This window comes from Hyaena hyaena, unplaced genomic scaffold (assembly GCF_003009895.1).
Source record: "Hyaena hyaena isolate Hyena2069 unplaced genomic scaffold, ASM300989v1 scaffold_282, whole genome shotgun sequence".
Taxonomy (NCBI): domain Eukaryota; kingdom Metazoa; phylum Chordata; class Mammalia; order Carnivora; family Hyaenidae; genus Hyaena; species Hyaena hyaena.
Window position 1 is genome coordinate 1,649,839 of NW_024080915.1, and position 21,561 is coordinate 1,671,399.

A 21,561-nucleotide genomic window follows, 5' to 3' on the forward strand; every position below is an offset into this window, starting at 1 on the left:
GAAACCAAAAGAGCCTAATTGGGTTTTGAAAGGGAAAGAAGAGATATTTGAGGAAGATATTTTCTTTCAGTACATTCCATAACCTTCAATGATGGTATTCATTTAATTTCCTGGACTATTGTTTGAACAAGAAAAACAAATTCAGAGAAATGTAAACTAAGTCAACTTTCTTATCTAATGCTCTCTTCCCTCCATGTAGGATGTTATTATAACCAGAATACAGTGAAATTGTGAGTTCTCTTCAAATAGGGTTGGGTTTTGTTTGTGTGTTTGTTTGTTTTTTATATTAAAACTATAGCTCATTCCAAAGCTACAAGCTCTGTTAACTTCAGTACCAACTGTTGTCATCAGTCACTACAGGCTTTAAGAATTACACTCATCAGGAGGATGCAGCATGGTGAATCTGGCTGTCAGAACAGATTCTAGGAACTGGTGACTGATAACAGTATTGTGGCTCTGGTTCTAATTCCCCTCCAGCGCCAACTGATACACATACATACACACCCCTGAGGTGGGGCTGTTAAACAGGATTTCTCAACTTCTGCATTATTGGCATCTTGGGCCAGAATTATCATGGGGGCTGCCTTGTGCTTTGTGGGATTTGGATGTTTGAAAGCGCCCTCTGCCCGCTAGATGCCAATAGTGCTGTCTTCCCCTCCTCTATCCTTGGTTGTGACAAGACACTGCCACATGTTCCCTGGTAGTGCAAAACTGGATCCAGCTGAGAAGAACAGTGCCATAAAGTAATGAACCTCAGCCGCGTATCCACACATATCCAGGCTTAGTATTAGTCGCCACATAGCACTTGATCACACAGACCAAAAGGAAAATTGGAAGGGGAAAGACTCCCAGGCTTTGCTGGGGTGGGGGTGGGGGTGGATCATTGCTTGTCTAAATGTATCCCTTGTACTTTTGTCCTAACAGTGTTTAAATTTTACAGTGTTTAAATTTTCTAAATTCTCAAGAGATTGAATGATCAATGTTTTACAAAGCAAAAATGAAAGTATTTTTAATGGACTTTTAAAAATAAAATTTTGTACCTCAAATATGAGCAACTGAAATGATGTGTTTGTAAATGAAACTGGGCTTCTCTACATAGGTTGACATTTCCTGGATGAACTCTCCTTTTCACCCTCTTGATATTAGCAGGCAAGAGGAAGTGATGGGATAAAGGAGAAGGTTCTGGAGAGCCTTTTTGGCTCTCAGGATGAAAACTCGCTGCCTTCAGAGGCTGCAGCCCTGCCGCCTTTTAAAGATGATTCAGAAGTCTTTCCTCCAGCCCCTACTCTGTCAAAACTGGGCTGAAAAGAGCCAAATTTGTATCTAAAGTGTTTCGATACAAGAAAATCAACTAAGTGAGATGACACAGACTACATGAGGAGAGAGAAGCCTATCCATACCTTCATTCCAAAAAAGATACTCAGACCCTAGAGTTACTACTGGTAAATAACACTCACTTCCAGCTCTCACAGCCTTGTGAAATCAGCAGATTTTCTACTTATTGCTGTGGTATTTGTTTTGGCTTCATAAAATGAAGGTAGGTCTTCAGGAATAGTTCTTTCTTTCTCAGAAAAAATTTAAAATAGTTATTTTGATGTACATTTTAATGTGTGGTCATAAAAGTTTTTCTTTTATAATAATGTAAATAAAACTAGGCATTTACTAAGATAAATGGCTTAGCCAATTGCAGATAAAAGTGTTTTCCATCAGAAGTGGGCTGTGACACTACAGTGGAAAACAAGCTCAAGATGACTTTATGAATGGTAAAAATTTCCTTGCCAGAATGTGCAATAGTAGCTGATATTAATTCTCATGTCAACGAGATCACTTCTTTTTATCACATCCATTGTAGGATAAAAAATATCTGCTAACTGCCAAAACTGAATGTAATACAAAATCATGGTTGAATTTTAAAGTTTACTTTATTTAACCCATCAGGTTTTAATATTTTAGGAGGAGTAAGAAATGAAATATTGATGGTTTTTGCCCATTGCAATCAGCCAGGGTTACTGTGCAATTTCACTGAAAAGGACTGAAGAGAAACAAAACAAAACACTAGGTATTTATATGGTCAAGACTTTAGAAATATCTGAAAGAATTTTTATTTTTAATTTTACTTTTTGTGTTATTATTTTTAAAGTAATTCAACCTGGGGCTTGAACTCCTGACCCCGAGATCAAGAAACCAAGAGTCTCAGGCTGTACCCACCGAGCTAGCCAGGCATCCCCAAAGAAGCATCTGATTACAAGGAAATTGTTGAAAGCCTAATGCTACTACAGTGAATTCCATAAAACATAACAATCCAAGTACAGGTTTTGAAATCAAGCAGGCTTAAATTCTCTTCTGCCACTCTAGCTGTGTACCCAGGGCCTGCTTCCTAACCTCTCTTAATCTCAGTTTCCTCATCTTATAGAGAGGGCAATAGGGTTGATGTGAGGACTAAAATAATGCATCATAAGGTGCTGGGCACAAGGTTACTTTTTAATTAAAACTGCACAATAGTGTTATACATAAAGGACTAGTTCTCAAGTGTACACTTCAAAACAAATTGTGACCAATAACTTAAAGCCTCAAGGTGCTACCATTTTTGCTAATTTATCAGTGGGATAACATGTTAAAATTGTAGACAACTATTTTTAACTCTCATGATCTGAGGCTCATGAGGGTCAACTTCTCAAGAAAAAATAAGGAAATGTTGACCCACAAAGATATCTGAAAGTCAGATGATAACAGCTGAAATGTATTTCTCTTTCCTTCTATTTAATTTTTTTTAACATTTATATATTATTGAGAGACAGAGCATGACCATTGGAGGAGCAGAGAGACGGGGAGACACAGAATCCCAAGCAGGCTCTAGGCTCTGAGCTGTCAGCACAGATCCCTACCTTCGGGCTGGAACTCAAAAACAGCAAAATCATGACCTGAGCTGAAGCTGGATGCCTAACCAACTAAAATTGGCGCCCCAATTTCTCTTTCCTTCTGTGTGGGGAAATTGATGTGATAGATTTATGTTGAAGAATATTTTTCCTCAAGAAACTCAAATGGGCCAGAGAGGATACTGCAGGTATCAGCACCCCCATGGCTATAACATAATGTTACATAATGTCTCAAAGTTCATATTATGGCATATGTCAGAATTTCCATCCTTTTAAATAAAAAGTTTAAATCATAATAAAAAATAATCGAAAAAAATTTTAATGTTTATTTGAGAGAGAGCGAGGTAGGGGCAGAGAGAGAGGGAGACACAGAGTCTGAAGCAGGCTCCAGGCTCTGGGCTGTCAACAGAGAGCCAGACGTGGGGCTTGAACTCACAAACCATGAGATCATGACCTCAGTCGAAGTTATAGGCTTAACCAACTGAGCCACCCAGGTGCCCCTCCATCCTTTTTAAAGAACAATATTCCATAATATGTATACACAGGTATAAACCTTCATCCCTCCATTGACATTTGGGTTGCTTTCCAATTTTCCATTTTGGCCATTTTTAATAATGCTAGGACCATGGATGTGTAAATATCTTTAAGACACTGTTTTCAATTCTTGAGGGTATATACCCACAAGTGGACTTGCTGGATCATGTGATAATTCTACCTTTAATTGTTTTGAGTACCTGCCATGCTAGTTCCACTACCACTGCACTATTTTATACTCCCACCAGCAGTGTACAGGGTTCCAATTTCTCCACATCCTCGCCAACACTTTTGCTTTCTGGGTTTTTTGGTATGGGTTTGCCATACCAAACAATGGGTATGAGGTAATGTGAAGGAAAAGATTTAATGCCATCATATCTAGAAGCAAATGCATTTCCCTCCACCGACAGCAGCCAGCCTTGAAGCCCCCTCCTGCGCCCACCCGTCCTAACCCCCGTCTCACCACCCACTCCCTGAGAATGGCTGCATCCGGGATGCGGCCCCGCCTCTCTGGAGCTTCGGGTCGCCGGGGCCCTGGGCAGGGCGGAGCCGACTGGGTCGTGCCCCTGGGGAGCCACAGCTGGCACCCAGAGTGGAAACGAACTGTGTTGGAGTACCTGTGGGACTTCGAGCCCCGTCTCTGACAAGGGTCACAAACAGTGCGGCGGGCTACTGGTCATACCATCCCGGCGGCGATACGCTCTGGCCAGAAATTCAGGAGCCTCCGCGTTCTCCCGGGAACTGCGGAGGGGGTGAGGGCTGCCGCCAGGCCTAGACGCTCCCTCGCGTGCTGGCTACGGGCCGCCGCGGGCCGCTCTGGGGCGGGGCTCAGGCTCGTTCTCCCGCGGTGGGGCGGGGCCCGCTCTGGGCGGTCGGCGGACCCGGCGCATGCGTGCTCCGGGGTTCGGCGGGATCTGTGACCATGGCTGAGGAGCTGGGCCGCAGGTCCGTGTCGCGGCTGCGGCTTCTTCTGTCGGTTCTGAAGCCTGGGAACTACGTCCCGCGTGCTGGGCCTGCAGCCGCATTCGGGTAATGCCAGCTTCCCTCCGCGGGCCCCTGAGGCCAGTCGCGCGCGGGTAGCCGCCGGGGCTCAGCGTCGCCTCCCTCTTGCCCCTTACTCCGAGACCCGCGCCTGCCCCACCTGGGTGTACGGGAGGCGGTAGAGCTCACCTCCACCTCTGCTGCTCCCAAGCCCCTAAGCAGGTCCCAAGCCCCTAAGTCGTCGTTGTCATCTTCTTCTTCTTCTCCTCCTTCTCTTTTTTTGCTTAGTTTGAACTTTAACGTGCAAAGGAACCGCCTTGAGAACCTGGGAAAATTCACAATCCTTAGCCTGACCCTTAGAGGTTCTGATGTAGGTGGAGAAGGCCAAGATCTGCCGTTTTTTCTTTTCTTTTCTTTTCTTTTCTTTTCTTTTCTTTTCTTTTCTTTTCTTTTCTTTTCTTTTCTGACACTCCCTATCCTCCACGCGTACTGAGATAAAACAACAAAAACAGCTGGATTAATCTCTGACCTACTGTCTTTTTTTTTTAATGTTTATTTATTTATTTTGAGGGAGAGAGGCAGTCCCAAGCAGGCTTCCCGCTCAGTGCAGAGCCCCACTTAGGGCTGGACCTCACAACCATGAGATCATGACCTGAGCCAAAATCTAGAGTCCCAGGGTTAACCCCCTGAGCCATACAGGCGCCCTCCCCATTTTAAAAATATCTGACCTACTGTCTTAAAAATGAGTGTCCTTGGTCCCAAGAGATGCTAAGCAGAAAATGTAGTTAGAGCAGCATGAAGCTTGCTTTTCTTTATTCTACCTGTGCACAAACGTACAAAGGATATATATGCAATTAACTGTTGATGGATCAGTTCCATTTATGGGAAAAGTCCAATGCAAGATGGGTACCTGGCATTTAGAATTTGAGTTGATCCGAGACATCTGGGTGACCCAGTCGGTTAAGCGTGGAACTTCGGTTCAGGTGGTGATCTCAGGGTTTGTGGGTTCGAACCCAGGGGTGGGCTCTGTGCTGGCAGTTCAGAATCTGGAGCCTGCTTGGGATTCTGTGTCTCTCCGCACCCTCTCTGCCCCCACCCCTGCTTGTGCTCTGTCTCTCAAAAATGAATAAACGTTAAAAAGAAAATTGGAATTTGAATTGATCTAATGTGGAAACTTCTCATTTCAAAATTTAATTTGGAAGGAGGAGAAAACTCTGACCACCTTTAAGTTTTTATGTTGTGATGAACTAATTCTTGAGTTTGCTATTTGATTTAAATTCTTTTTAAATATAATTTCAGAACTTTTAGAAGACTTTTGGGAGACTATTTTAATACAGATGGGAAAAATATGTTAATGTTCACAGCTGTATAAATCTACATTGAAAAATGGCAATTTATCCAGTTTCCTATTTGTAGAAAGAGATTGAAGTAAGGTTACTATGTGCCAATACTCAAGTTAAGATAGGTTATTTCATGGTTGCAGGAAGGCCATATCCATTTAGTATAAATCGTTCTTCCTAAAACATCTCAGAAAAACCGATTTCTCTGGATTTTGAACTGCCATTTTGTAAATGCAGTTGCAAGTTGATACTACATGTAATCAGAGAAAACCAGAAGTGGTATTCGTTAATCCTGAAATGAGGCTGCAGCTCAGTGTAAGCAGGTGAAAGCGCTCCTTTGCCTCAGAACAGCCAGTGCCCAGCCTCCACTTGAGTTATGTTCTAAAAGCTTGTTTTTGCAAGTCTGTTGTTTGGAACTGTCTTTTATTTTGTAGTCTGTAAAGTGGTTTGTTCCAGGACCAGGTAAGAAGACTTTTCTACCTGCAGTTGGATGTTATGTACAGTTTACAGTATTAATAATTGATAGCACCTAACCACCTGTCCAAAGAAAAATGTTTTTTGAGTTCAACCGTGGGATCTCTGCCTGAGAATCAAAGAGCCTCCTTTTCCTGGTGCCTGCCACCATGTTCTTTCTGTCTGGCATTCAGGGTCAGTGTGGCCCCAGGGCCAGAGCCCTGTGGGGACTTTGTTCAGTGACGTTACAGAAAAAAAACAGGCCTCTGGTGTTTACATGGCTGCATTGCTAATTCCTATCTGCACAAATGTAAGCACCTGTGTCCTCAACCTGGCGATTGAGAAGAGGTTTTTGGCAGCCTCGATTAATGCCAGTGGGTGGGGTAATATGAGAGTGGCATGTACCTCTGGTATGGGGACATACCGGATGTTGATGACAAGGCACTAGGGGCATTTTCTTTCTCCTTAGCCCAGCTGCAAGCCCCCTCAACATTTGGCCCCAACCTTTGCTCCCTCTTTGCCCCATACACCTGCCAGGCTGAACACTGCCTTTCCCCCCACATATGTTCCCACCGGGCCTTTGATCATGCTATTTCTTCTAGGAGCACCCTCCCCACATCCTTTTTTCAGAATTTTACTCCTCTTGGAAATTAATTCAAATGCTACGTTTTCACTCCTCTTCAGATACCTTTAACTCAATCCTAATATGGTCTCTGTCTCTCCTGTAAAACCCTCTTCTGCCTTAGTAAACCCTTCTCTGACACTGAGTTTCCATTCTGCCAAATCTAGACTACATGGTTTGTTTTTACATTCATCTTAGGCAACCAAAAGATGAGATAGGGATAATGGGGGGTGGGGGTGAGGGGTGAAATGGGGAATCAAAACACAGGTACAGCAAAATGCAAAGGGAATTTAGAGGTTTTTTGCAGAAGAGACTTCAGGATGATTGTGAAAGCTGAAGGAAAGGAAGCCCCTGAAAGACAGTGCCCTTGCAGGGGCCCTTGAACAGATGTACCCAGTGAGAGTGAGCACACCCAGCCAAGAAAAGCCACTGTCTTGGGTGTTGAGAGATTCTGTGCAGGGTGGGGTTCTTCTCAATGTGCATAACCTCACAGCACAAAATGATTCTTACAAATCATTTACAAACTGATTTGCCCTTGACTGCTGCAAGAAGGGGAGACCCTCAAAGATCCTTAGGGTGTGAGGTGTACTAAAGGTACACATTATCACTAGCATGAGCTATGCAAATCCTAGCCCCCTCTGGCTAGGGAGCTGCCTCATTCCTGTGTGGTGCGTATAGGAAATACTAATAACTTGTTCCAGCCAGTCTCCTTCTGCTCCTTGCCTCAGTCAAAACCTACACCTCCCTGACAGTTTGCAGAGTGAATCTCTTGTCTTTTTTTTTTTTTAATGTTTTTTAATTTATTTTTGAGAGAGAGAGAGAGACAGCGTGAGCAGGAGAGGGTCAGAGAGAGAGGGAGTTACAGAATACGAAGAAAGGCTCCAGGCTCTGAGCTAGCTGTCAGCACAGAGCCTGACGTGGGGCCTGAAAGCACGAACCGTGAGATCATGACCTGAGCCGAAGTCAGACGCTTAACCGACGGAGCCACCCAAGCGCCCCATGAATCTCTTGTCTTTATCTTCTCTCCTGCTAGACTGTGGGCAAAACAGATGTGTCCATAATTGTGGAAATGAATCTTTATTTCTAGAGTATTACTTGCTTTTATCTGGATACCAGAGCCATCTGAACAGTAAAAATGAATGACTCTGAAGAATAGGACATTGATAAGTAATGTTGCAGTGTCAGTATGACCCAGTCTTGTTTCAGCAGCTTTGTTATTGCTCCTCATAATTTTTCTATAGATAATGAGCTTATGGTTATATCTGGCTTTATTACCACCAGTTCTCTCATGTTTGCAGAAATTGTGTTAATACTTGGTGTACCTGCATTCAAGACGCCCGTTTCTGCATGCTCATTTGAAATGGGCGTGGGACGAAACCCAAAGAGGAAAGAGGACCTCATTTTGCAAAAAGTGTTTCATTTCAATAAGCATTTTAACTAACTGCAGAGATAGGGGGTAGAGAGTACAAAAAAGAAAACGGGAGGCAGCAGTTAATTTAAATTCCTTCATATTCTGTGGGGAGAAGAGGGGCGCCTCCTTCCCGCATCTGTCCTGGCATGCCAAAATGTCCCTTCTGCATGTCACTCAGTTATCTGGGAAATTGGTGGGGAGGCTGCTAGGGCCTGATGCAGGAGCCATGTATATGCCCTATTGCTGTGTATCCCTGGTTAGTCATTCTAGAGCTTCTGGGAGAGCAGGAGAGGACAGGTTCTTCAGAGCAGGACCTTTGGTAAGGTACTCACATGAGTCAGAACAGACCCTGGCCTTGGTCCTGGCCCAAGGTGTGGGGCCAAGGAAAGCCCTGGCTCAGGGAGGGCTCTTGGATGGAATATTATGAACCTGGCTGTTTAACAATCAACACAAATATTTAAATATGTTAAAAACTGGTCTGGCCACAGCAGTGCTGACAAGCATTCCTGCTAAGAATGCTCCTGTGGCTGGCTAGAGAACATGAGAGGCCATACTCCTAAAGGGCCACCAGGGGACCCCCGAGACCACCTCCCCCTTAGGAACACTGCCGATGCAGCTGAAGGTCAGGTAGCCCCTTTAGATCTGCTCCAAGGTTTGCACCATTGTTGTTCACCCTCGAGTTCCATTGTGTGGAGCCCCTGCATCAACCTGCACCCTGGCACCCCTGGCTTCCAGCTCACCAGGCACGTGCCCATAGGACTGTGTGGCCACTGGTTGCGGCAACCTCTCAGTACTTTTGTAGGGTAAGCCCTGGGCTGGTAATGTAGGATATTCACAGATGAAGGCTCAGTTCAGATCTGCAGTCTTTAGTAAGATCCCTTTTTAGGCTGGGAAAACTTAAGCACAAATCAAAGTAATCAAGGAAGCTTGAGGAGGGTCCTGGGGCCGACATGGGTAGGTAAAAGGAAAGTTTTGTCATATTAACATTTGTGCTGCTAAGTAATTTTTCTTTGGGGATGGGATTTTTCTCTTTCAGCACCTCAGTAACCTCTGCCAAAGTGGCTGTGAATGATGTCCTCTTGCATTATCAGCAGACTGGAGAGGGAGAGCATGCGGTCCTGCTGCTTCCTGGAATGTTGGGTCTGGAAGTTTCTTTATGGGATTTGCATGCTGTGTAGTCTCAGATGCATTCAAAATAGTAGATGCCAACTACTGATTATTAATTTTAGGGCTTTGCTGAAATGCTTTAAGGGTTATTTATTTATTTTGAGGAGAGGGAGGGAGACACAGAATCCCAAGCAGGCTCCAGGCTCTGAGATCTCAGCACAGAGCCCGACACAGGGTTCGAACCCATGAACCACAAGATCATGACCTGAGCCAAAATCAGATGCTCAACTGACTGAGCCACCCAGGCACCCCTTAAATGCTTTAGTACTTGCTACAAATTTAAGTGATTCAGAAAAGAAAGATAACTTTCTACTTTATATATTCTTTATTCCTTTAAATACCCAGGTTTTTTTTCCTCATACAGATATACTGTGTAGTGGCCTACAGTTTGGGAAGATGACAGAGGTCAAGGAAAGGGGTGTGGAAAGAAGGGATAGTAAAGACAGAAGATGAGCTAGTGACCACCTGTCCCAGTGTGCCTGGAATTGAGGGGCTCCAGGATGCAAGACTTCCAGTGCTAAAAGATGGAAGGATCGCCCTGTTGCAGTTGATTATATGCTCAGTTAAAATAAGAGCTAAGAACAAGACTTAGTTTAAAGCCGTTTTGTAAATCAAAATTAGATTGGTATGAATGGAGCATAGTGAAGCCAGCAGGATCTCATTTTCCAGATCAGTAATTTACATGTAGGCAGTTCAGGGGGATGATTTCCAGTGATCCCAGGACATCGCAAATTTGGTTTTAAGGGTTTTAGTATTGTTTTGATTTAGTTAAATAATCCCAATATATACTATTTCCTTATGACTTTTAAAATAAGGTGCTAAAATTTTTAATTACTTGATGGTTCCACTTGACTGAGCCTCAGCTGATTGTGGTACCATTGTAGCTATTGAAGCATCTTTGTCTAGATAGTATTTAGTATTTTTTTCCTCCTAAGTTTTTGTAACAAAGGAGGACATTTACTCCAGTGACTGGTGTAGATCTAAAGATATCTGTAAAAGCAGTGAACCAGTTGCCGGCTTAGATTTCCATTATTTCAGTATTGTGATTATGGTTCAGGCATAAAACACTTTTGACCACTTAATTTTTTTATGTAAAACATTAACCTGATCTCCAAATCAAAAACCATGAGATTCTCTCTTCTAGTCCCTTTGTCACCTAGCACCTAGTAACTTCCCCACAAGCAGTCAGTATCAGTGTGTTTCCTTCTCAGGTATCATATACTGGTAACTATTCCTTAAAATAGTTTTGTAAAGGTTTTAGTATTCTTTAGTATTTAGTATTTGGTATTCATATGTATACCTGTGGGCCAGAAAGGAAGTGTCTCATTATTTCTGAAATTGGTCTTGAATTCGATTGTTCCCTTTTCCCACCTTCTCACCTCCTGTACCTCCTTCAGGGTGGTTCCCATGTGGAAGTCTCTTCAGTCCAGGGACCATAAGAGATGATTGTGTGTCAGAGCAGTAGACATGCCCTTGAAAGCCATTTATATTTTTGCCTTAGGTTTTCTGGATAATTTATTTACCTGATGTTGAGAAAGGTAGATCTTTCCAGGAAAAATGGTAGTCATTGATTACATTAAATGATCCTGTACCATCTTGAAAGACATTTTCTAATACTAGCTTGTTTATCAAGCAAGATGTTGAGTATCCAAGTGTGGCCTTGAGCTATGAGTCCTTAGAAACTAAGCAGACTTTAAAAATGAAATGCTGACTGGTCCCTGGACAGGGTTCCTTGAGAGTCTGACCTTCCTTCCAGGCCACGTGCAGTAGGTGTGTGCACACAGTGGCTGTGACTTCGTGAGTGGGCTGGGAACTGCCAGTCAGGTCCACTACAGGCTCAAGAACATAGTTCTGCTGGTTAACATTTGCAGCTGTTTTAGTGATATAAGCTAATTTGATTTCCTCCCTCCATACCCTGCCTTCCCCCTCATTTCAGTGTTTTAGTTGAGTTTTCTGGTGTTTATTTATAACCAGAAAATAAAATCTTCAGGGCTGTTCACATTTGCTTAGTAAAAAACACCTGAGAATTTAGAATTCTCCTTTGAATAACTTGTACCAAACCTCTTAAGTTTGTTGGCAGATAATATTGGGATCTCTCCCATTTATAACAGTCATTTTTAAAATAATTTTTTAACATTTATTTATTTTGAGAAACAGAAGCAGAACAGAGCAGAGAGAAAGAGAGGGAGACACAGAATTCAAAGCAAGCTCTAGGCTCTGAGCTGTCAACACAGAACCTGATACAGGGCTTGAACCCAAGAATCATGAGATCATGACCTGAGCTGAAGTAAGATGCTTAACACCTGAGCCACCCAAGCACCTTTTTAAAAAGAAAGGAAAAATAACCCAGAAACATATCATATCAATAAATCAATTTCTATGCAGTTTCATGAATTCCTTTGTTTTCTTTTTTTAAGGAAGATTGTTTGAAGAAGTATCAATAGTGCTGAAATAATACAGGGCCAAATGAATTGGGGCCTCTGTCCTCAAGGTAGCCACTAGGAGGAGACAAAATGCAGGTCTGAACTCCACCAGGAAAGGAAGTCAGCCTTCTAGTAAATGGATTTTACCATCAAAAAACTGCTGACTGCATCCCAGTGTCTTAAGTTTGAGGAGACACTAGTTACTTTGTTTTAAGATTGTATTTGTCTCTGCTTTTACTGTAATGTGTTTGAAATAATGAAATCCTTCACCTGAGGGAAACCACGTGACTATTTTTAGGAAGTGGAGAGACTGATTTTGGACCTCAGATTAAGAACCTCAATAAGAAGCTCTTCACAGTGGTTGCCTGGGATCCTCGAGGATATGGACATTCCAGACCCCCAGATCGAGATTTCCCATTGGACTTTTTTGAAAGGGATGCAAAAGATGCAGTTGATTTGATGAAGGTGGGTCTCTTAGGGAAGAGCCCAGAGGAGGGAGGATGATGGGGCCTGTCTTCATCTATTTCTTGTTTTTTATTTCTACAGGGGTGATACCATGTGATTCTTATAGAAAATTCAAGGAGTTCAATCAGATAGGTATAGTTAGTAGAATAAGGAAGTAGAAATATCCCACAATTCAACTATTTAGAGATATCACAATTATGACTTTGAGACTGCCTTTCCAGCCAATCTTCTGACACATTAAATACACAGTATTATATTGATGGCATCATACTGTATCTAATGTTTTTTCCAACTTAATCTTCGTAGAACAATTTGTCGAGGAGATACTTCCATGTTAATACATACAAATTTACATAAATCTTATAATAGTCACATAGTATTCCATTGTAGAGAGGAACTATCTTATTTCACATCTCTCTCATGATAGATAAATGACTTAATTTTTAAGTTGCTTTTTTTGTGATTATGAGCAGCAGGGCAGTGAACATTGTTCTGTCCGTGGATGTTTTAGTTCTTTTATAAACACTGTTGCTGTGGGCACCCTGGACCTGTCTCCTGATACACATGTGCAAAAGTTCCATACATTTCTAGGGAATGATACCGTGTTATAGAAGATGCAAATGTTCATTTGACAAGATAGTGCCAAATCGTCATCCATGTGACTTGTTGCAATTTATAGTCCCATCAGTATCTTGGACTGAAATTTGTTAAATCTCTAATTTTCCAAGTCATTCTAGTTTTACTTCTGGACAACATCTCTCTGATGTAATCTTTGTTCAATTTCCTTGTCAAACACATTTTCAGAGCCTGGTTGATATTAGAACTAATATAACCTCCCCGGGACAGCATTCTCTTCCAGCCTGTCTCCAGCAGGTTCTTCCCACACTTGCTTTTATCAGATGCAGTGACTTCATTTCATCCAGTAAATATCAAGTTCCCCTCTCTAATCTATATTACTATTCTCAAAGTCTTTGCTCAGGTGTGGGTGTGCATGCCCATGTAATTTATCATTTCCAAGGACAGCTGATCTCCACTGTTTACAGAGATTTTATCCAAACAGAAGATGTAGTTCCCTCATAATTCAAAACAATACTGTGTACTTAGCTTCTTACAATACACATTTACACCAGAACTAAATGAGAAAAAAACATTTCTGTCCTCAAATGCTGGCTAGGACTTTTCGTTAATTACCAAGTGATGCTCCAAATCCCACACTGTATTGATTTGGATGATTGTTAATGATCAGATTCTTCTAGTAGAGAGGAGCAATCACCTGTGCTGTGCATTTCATTGTATTTATCACAGACACTGAAGTTTAAGAAGGTGTCCCTGTTGGGGTGGAGCGATGGTGGTATTACAGCACTCATAGCAGCTGCGAAATATCCATCTTACATCAACAAGATGGTGATCTGGGGAGCCAATGCCTACGTGACTGAGGAAGATGAAACCATTTATCAGGGTAGGTTTCATGAACTGGAGATGTCGTGACAAGTAGCATTTTGCCCTCCTCCTCTCACGTCTTACTGTGACATGTACTGACAAGTCCTGTCTCATCTGCTTCCAGTTCTCAGCTCTGCAGTAGGAAGAGTAACAAATTCTTGGAAGTAAGACAGTCTAACCAGTCTGTGTTTTAAATTTATTTTTAAGTTTATTTATCTTTGAGAAACAGAGACAGAGTGTGAGTGGTGGAGGAACAGAGAGAGAGGGAGACACAGAATCTGAAGCGGGCTCCAGGCTCTGGGCTGTCTGTCACCACAGCCCAATGTGGGGCTTGAACTCGAGAACTGTGAGATCATGACCTGAGCTGAAGTCGGACACTTAACCAACTGAGCCACCCAGGTGCCCCTAACCAATTTGTCTTTTAAAGTTTCTGTTCCAGAGTGACACTTTCATGCCTCACGAAAAGGTTTTATAAAACTCAGTGTTCACATTTCCTGCTCCTGATAGTGAACGTCAGGGAGGGAGGGGTTGATGTAAAGTGTTATTTATAGTCTCATTTACAATAATGTGAGTGTAAAAAGGAACACTGTATTCAAATATGAAGCCTTATATTTTGATAAAGAATTTTCTTTGCAATTCGCATTTTATTAGGTTGTCCTTCAAGCATATCTTTGATGTTTTTAGAGGCAGAACAGGGGCCAGCAAACCTGGCAGCCTGTGGGCCAAATCCAGCCTGACATCTGTTTTCATAAGGCCAGGCGCTGACTGAGAAGGCTAATGTTTTAGGACCTGGAGATCAGCCTGGGATGTCCCCTCCATCCCTGTTTCCTCCTCTGCTCCCAGTGTTGCTGCCCAGGGCCTGTGCTGGTGGCCACTTACACACTGGTGACTCTTGGCAATTACCATGTACTTAGCTGTGGAATTTCAGTCAGGGACTCTGGAGTTGCTTAGCCTCCAGCAAGCTGACCAAATTGAAACTGCTTAACTCTCTGGAGGAGAGAAGGGCACATTAGGATCTGGGGGTGTCAGGGGCAAAAATCAAAAGTGACCTGGCCACCACCACCATCTGCCAGCCTGACCCACCAGGACCCTCTTCTTCAGTCTGGTAGCTTTTTATCCTGAGCATGTTTCCATTGGATCCCAGATGGCTCTTCCCAGGCAGTTAGGGTCAAGCAGGTCAGAGGTTCCTCACCTTTAATCTATCTACCTAATAATTGTGATTTTGCCTCTTAGCTTGTAAAACCAAAAAAGTTACTCTCTTGCCCTTGACAGAAAGCATTTGCAGACACAAGCCCTGGGATATCACAAGTCTGCTTTTATTCATCTGTCTGCAATTCACATGATTTAAGGAAGCTTCTTAATGACAGTGCTCTGTTGTAGACTCTTAGCTCTTTATACTGTTTGGTAAGGAACTATGAAACTTTTTTTTTAATGTTTATTTTTGAGAGAGAGATAGAGAACCAGCAGGGGAGCAGCAGAGAGAGAGAGAGAGAGAGAGAGAGAGAGAGAGGCAAACAGGATCCAAAGCAGGCTCTACGCTGACTGCAGACAGCCTGATGCAAGGCTCTAAAACTCACAAACCTGACCTGAGCCAAAGTCAGACACTTAACCAACTGAGCCACCCAGGTGCCCCAGAACTATGATCTAGTGATCCATCCTAATCAGCACTCTTGCCTGTCCTTATTTTATCCCTCCTGAGTTCAAAGGAATGAAAATATTTTAAACTGAATGAAAATGCATGTGATAATGCCTGCCCTTGTAGTGTTTGTGCGATAATTCCAGTATCTGGGTCATTTTGGGGTCGGCATTTGTTGGTTGTCTTTTTCCTTAACAATGGGTCAGATGTGCCTGGTTTGGGGTTGTAGGTTTGTTTTTGTTTTTTTCATTTATGTATTTTTTTGTTTGGTATGTTGGTTAATTTGGGACTGTTTTTATTGTACTATGTTGTGAGAATCAGTATTCTGTTAGAATTCTGAGGAATACTTGTTTTGCTTTTTTTACCCCCTTGGCATGCAGTCAACCTGGTTAGGTTCATATGGCAAATTCTGTTTAGCCTTCGGTGGGTGTTATTTCCAGCATCAGGTCAGTTCTCAAAGCTTCTTCATGCCTTCCCCACACAAGCCCCACTCACGCGATGCTGGGACTTTGGCAGTGGTTTATATGGTAGTTTAGTTCTTGAAGCTTATGCTGTATGCTTTTTTTTTTTGCATCTTCCCCATGCACGCAGAGCCTAGGGGTGAATGACTTCATCAGTTCATATGCAGACTTAGAGATCCCCTTCAAAGCTCCTATGACCAGAAAGATTTCTCTCAGAAAGACAGGTTTCAGTGCCCACCCCCCTCCCTCCCTTCTGTTGTACAATTCTGTGCATCTGGAGCCATCTTCAGGGCAAAGCAGCCAGAAAAAAGAGATGGAAAAAAATAACAGGGATTTTGCCTACAGTCTTCAGATACCTAGGGCCCCTTTTTCTGGTACCTTTGGTGAGAGCCAACCTTGTCTTGGGGTTTTAGGTAGCTGCCCTGACCCTGTGCTAGTAGTGCAGCCCCTGGCCTGTGTACCTTCACAGCTTGGATTCAGGTGAGAAGAAAGAGATAGAGAAAAAGCAGACTCCCTCATGCAGGGTAACCTGGTCCTGGTCCTCTGTCTACCTCTAAGGATCTTCCTCTCTAGTTTCTGTTTTTAATGCCTGCCATGAACATGTGTGATTCACTCCCTACCCCATATTTCAAAATTGGGAAGAAAAGAGAAATAAGAAACTCATCCCTTTTATGGGTCATTATTCAAGTTTTGTCTCCATTCAGTCTCCTTCTCTTACACCTTGACAGAGTCCTCAGGTAGCTGCTTCTGGTATTCTACCTGGAGTCTAGCTGTAATCAGTGAGAGAGGGGCTCGCTCCAACTGAGCCAGCACCGAAGCCCAAGAGCTCAGGTACTCACTTGAGAAGACGACTTAGAGCTTCTGCTATGACTAGGGGGTGATGTGTTCTAAGCTGCTGTTCAGCCAGACTCCCCGAGCCCTAGAGTCTTATTTCTGTCTACCAGCCGAGCACCTTCCTCTTGATAGCCTGTAAGTTAGTCATAACTAGTGTGCCTACACTGAACTCATTGCCTCATGAGTCTTCCCACACTGCAGCTCACAATCTCTGTCTCATTCAGTGGTCCATGGTCTACCTGGTCATCCCTCAAGGACTCAGCCCTCCTCTCTGTCTTCATTTAGCTGTGAGTGGATTTTGATGATACCACATCCTCAGACCTCTAAGGGTAACCCCTCCTCTCTTCCTGCCCACTCTTTTCCTGCTTCAGACCCTTGGCCTCTTAGGACAATTTGTCTTCCATATAAGAGTTTCCTCGCTAGGCAAGAACCTGGTCATTTAATTCTGCTACTTAAAATCCTTCAATAACCTCACAGTGATCAAGCACCTGAGCTGGCCCTGGCAGCCTGGCCCCAGACAGCCCTTGGAGCCAGCCCTCCTTTCCCCTCAGCCTTCCTGTGCATCCCCCACATTGAATAGCTGCCATTCCTGAAGCAAGCTTCCTCCTTTGTGCCTCTCTGCCTTGGCATCTGCTGACATGCTCGCCTGCACTGGCCTCCCTTCTAGCCCAGTCTCCTCACCAAACTTGTCTTCATCCACCATTCTCAGCTCCCACCGCACTGCCTTCGTCAGGCGTCCCCGAGTCCTTGGGACTAGAACACGTTGCATACACTTTCACGATGGCTGTGTGTCCTAGGTAGTGCCACCTTCACAGCTCACCTCAGTCACTACTGTGTGAACTCACCATGTTCAGCGATTCTTACTTCTCTTCCTTACGCAGACACACCAAAAAATCTCCCTCTCAACCCCACACTCCTCTTTACTCACTGTCTGCTATATCCAGGCTCCACTTCCCAGCCATCAGTCCCACATCCTCATGACCCACTCTCTCCCTAACTTGTGTCAGAGTGGCTTCCAACCCACCACCCACCACTGTGAAAGCAGTGCCTTGGTGCTGCCACCCCATCAGGTGCTTTATTGTGCTTTGGTTTCCAATGCTGCAGCATTTGAAAATACACACATGGAGTGCCTGGGTGGCTCAGGCTCTTGATTTTGGCTTGGGTCATGATCTCCCAATTCGTGGGATCAAGCCCCACTTGGGGCTCCACTCATTGTGGAACCTGCTTGGAATTCTCTCTCTCCCTCTCTCTGCCCCTCCCCTATTCTCTCTGTCAAAAACAAACAAACAAACTTAAATAAATAAATAAACAAACTTAAATTTTAAAAGATTGAAGGGGCTCCTGGGTGGCTCAGTTGGTTAAGCTTTGGACTCTGGATTTCAGCTCAGGACATGTTCTCACGGTTCGTGAATTAAGCCCTCCTGTCGGGCTCTGTACTGACAGTATGGAGCCTGCTTGGGATTCTGTCTCTCTCTGATCTTCCCCCATGTGTACTCTCTCTCAAAACAAATGAGTAAACTTAAAATTTTTTTTAAATTTTAAATTAATAAGTAAACATAAAAAAGAAAATATACACATGACGTGTAAGATCGATCACACCCCTCTTCTTGAAGCTTTCTCTGCCTTGAAGTTTTTGCCACCATGTTCTCAGCTTAGCGTCCTATCAGGGCTTGCTCTCTGGCTTTGACACATCCCTCCTCTGCTGGGCCCTGTGATGTCAGACGCCGTTCTTAGTTCTCCGTTCCTCTTCTCTTTCTTAAACCTGAGGAGCTTCTCCCGTCCCTTGGCTTCACCCACCTCCCAAATTCCAGATATTCGGCTCCTTACGTGGTTGCCCCGCATGCACCTTACATTCACTCTGCCTAAAGTCGAGCTCATAATCTTTACTCTACACCCATTCTTCCTGCTACATTTCTCATTTGATAAGTGATACTCAATTGAATATGCTATTTCTTCCACAAAATAATAATTTGTGATAAGTGAATTGATAATTATGATTTATCAAACGCCTGCTATGAGCTAACACTGACATAGCCATGGTGCTATGTCAACCCAGGGTGCAGAGAAGCAAAGAAACCTGTTGTGGCGTGTGGTGGCCATTCCCCTCTGCAGTCTAGTGATCCCGCCCCCTGCCCCTGCTCTGCCTTTGCTGTGCCCAGAACCCCTCTCACCTTCTCCATGCCTCCCACTAAGCTTCCATCTGTCCCCACTTAGGTTGACCAGCACTTTCCCACCTGCCCTCTGTCTCAACCTCCTTTCAGTGTGCTTTCCAAACTGCTTGGTTTGGAGTTTGCTAAGATGTAAATCTCATCATGTCTTACTTTGAAGCCCTTCAGGATCTCCCATAGCTTTCTAGGTAAGTAGAATTCAAACTGCTCTGCTTTGCCGACAAAGTTTGGGGAAACCAGGTCCTGCCACTTTTGTGTCCTCTACCCTCACACTCCCATCATTTTCTTCAGCCACCTGAAAACCCCTGCTGAAGTTCCAGCAGCAGGGGGCGCAGCTCTCTGCCTCTGCCAGTGCACATGCTCCCACACTTGCTTTCAGAAGGACTCAGATCCTACAGTGCCTCCTACAGGAAGCCCCCCACCACTGCCACTCCCTTCCATTACCCCTGTGAGCTCTTTGACGCCACCCTGTGTCTTCCCCTAGCTTCTCAGGTGACTTTTCTGTTCCATTCCTCTATAGAGGTCAGAGGTCCTTTACAAGTCACTAGACCATCAGGCCCTTGAGGGCAGAGACCTTATCTCATTCAAGTTTGTATCTGCTGTGACTAACACTCAGCAGCCTTCAAATAATGTTTATCAGAATAATTTACTAATTAGTAGCAAGTGAATGAGTTCTCTTCTGGTGCTTAGCACAAATTATATGCTCAGAAAGAGAAATGTATCAGTTTTGGGGGGAATACAAATTATATGTGTTTTGCATCAGCAAACAGTTTGATTCAAATGGTTTTTTTTTTAGGAACTAAAACATAATTGGTGCTCTTTAAATTTTTTTTTGGTGGAAATTATGCTTTGGGGTAAAACTGGCTTCCTCTTGGAAAAAACTTAACAGAAGTAAGTAAATACACAGAATATTTTTGAATGTTTGTTATATGGTGGGTACTATTGTTAGTACATTCCATGTTTGATTTATTTACTCTTTATCTTGGAGTGTTGTTAGAATTCTCAGTTTTCAGATGAGGAAACTGGAACGGACGTTAAGGAACTTGCTCAGGGTCACACAGCTAGCAGGTGCAAGTGCTGGCATTCAGACCCAGCCAGCATGACTTCTGAGCCTGGGCGTTTAACTGCAGTGCTTGATGTGAACATCTGGCTTGCCCCAGCTCAGCTGGATAGCCCTGCCCCTCAAGATTTAAGTAGAATTTCCTATGAGAGTCTAAAGCCTTGCCCCAGATTTTACATGCTAATAGAGGCCACTCCAAATGCCTGGTTTTACTGAGTTAATTCACTTTGAGAATCTCTCACTATCCCAAGAGGAGGAATTTACGTTTTAGCAAGAAAAATGTCTACTCATTGAATATTAGCCAACTTGATTCTTAAAAGATCTTGGCCTTCCTGTCGCAGAGGAATTTTTTAAAATTTTATAATAATATATATAAAACATATATATATTTTAAAACATTACACTTAGATTACATATTAATAACCTATTAATATAGTAACAATAAAATATTAATTTATTACATCTTTAAATTGAATATTATATTTATATCTTATAAATATGTAAGATAAATGAGTGATATATATTATACAAGGTATATAATGTATTTAAATTTAATTCTGTAATTATATATTTAAATTTATTTTATAATTCCGTTTTATTTAATTGTATAGTATTTGATACATATAATGCAACACATGTGACACTGAATTATAGACACCCATGAGCCCACAGAAACATAAGACTGATCACTGTTTATACTCTCACTGTATCCATGTGCTTCCTCCCCAGGCCTCCCCTACCCCTGGCCTGAGTCCTAGATCATCCCTATGCCTATTTGTAAACACTTCTGTCACACATGTTTATATTCCTAAACAATGTATAATTTAGTTCTGTTTGTTTTTGAGCTATACAAAGTGACTTCATACTATATACATCATCTTCTATGACTCACTTTTTTCAGTGAACATTGAATTTCTAAGATTCATTCATGATATTGCTGTATCGTATTCCATTGGGCAAATGTATTTTACGTTTCCTATCTTATCAGTAGATTAAGTCTGTTTTCACTGTTGCCGTGAACATTCTTGTACATGTCTTCTGGGACATCTGAGCAACAGTGTCTGGCGTATATGCCCATATGTGAAAATTGTTAAATATTATGGTATGCAAATACACCATATGTCAAGTGACCAATTATTTTCCAACTAAATAAATTTGCATTTCCACCACCAGTGTATAAGATTCCTTAACTTGCATCCTCCACAAAAACTTGAAATCATCAGACTTCTTAATCCTCAGCCAGTCAAATGGGCATGAAATGGTATCTTATTGGGGGACTTAATTTGCATTTTTCCTATTACTAATAAGATTGAGAATCTTTTTTAGATCTTTATGCATCGTTGGGGTATCTTCTTCTGTATTGCACCTGTTCATGTCTTCATTTATTTTTGTTTTAAAACTTTTATGTAATATTTGATAAATATAAAACGTTATGTTTAACAGGGATACCTTATGAAGTCTAGCAACAAAACCAACACCCAAGGACTCTCCACCTGCTCAACACTAGAACATTTCAATGTTATGATGCCATTATTGATTTGCAGGATTTTTGTTGTTTAATAATCTGATGATTGGCCGCTTGTGGTTGGTAATTGCGTCAGTCATTGTGGTACACAGCTTGTCGCTTGTTCTTTTGCTTTCTTTATGACAGAACTAATTTTAATGTAAGAAAATGTTACAGTGTTTTATG

The 21,561-nt window shown here is 42.7% G+C and overlaps 1 protein-coding gene across 1 annotated transcript in view; it reads left to right on the plus strand.

Moving 5' to 3' along the window:
- The first annotated feature begins 4,323 nt into the window (after window positions 1-4,323).
- BPHL (biphenyl hydrolase like) overlaps window positions 4,324-21,561 on the plus strand; it is a 34,505-nt gene continuing 17,267 nt past the window's right edge. The window contains exons 1-4 of the mRNA XM_039246523.1: window positions 4,324-4,439; window positions 9,254-9,357; window positions 12,106-12,272; window positions 13,578-13,731. Coding sequence (XP_039102454.1) covers window positions 4,333-4,439; window positions 9,254-9,357; window positions 12,106-12,272; window positions 13,578-13,731 — 532 coding nt within the window. The 5' untranslated portion in view covers window positions 4,324-4,332. The remainder of the gene's footprint in view (window positions 4,440-9,253; window positions 9,358-12,105; window positions 12,273-13,577; window positions 13,732-21,561) is intronic.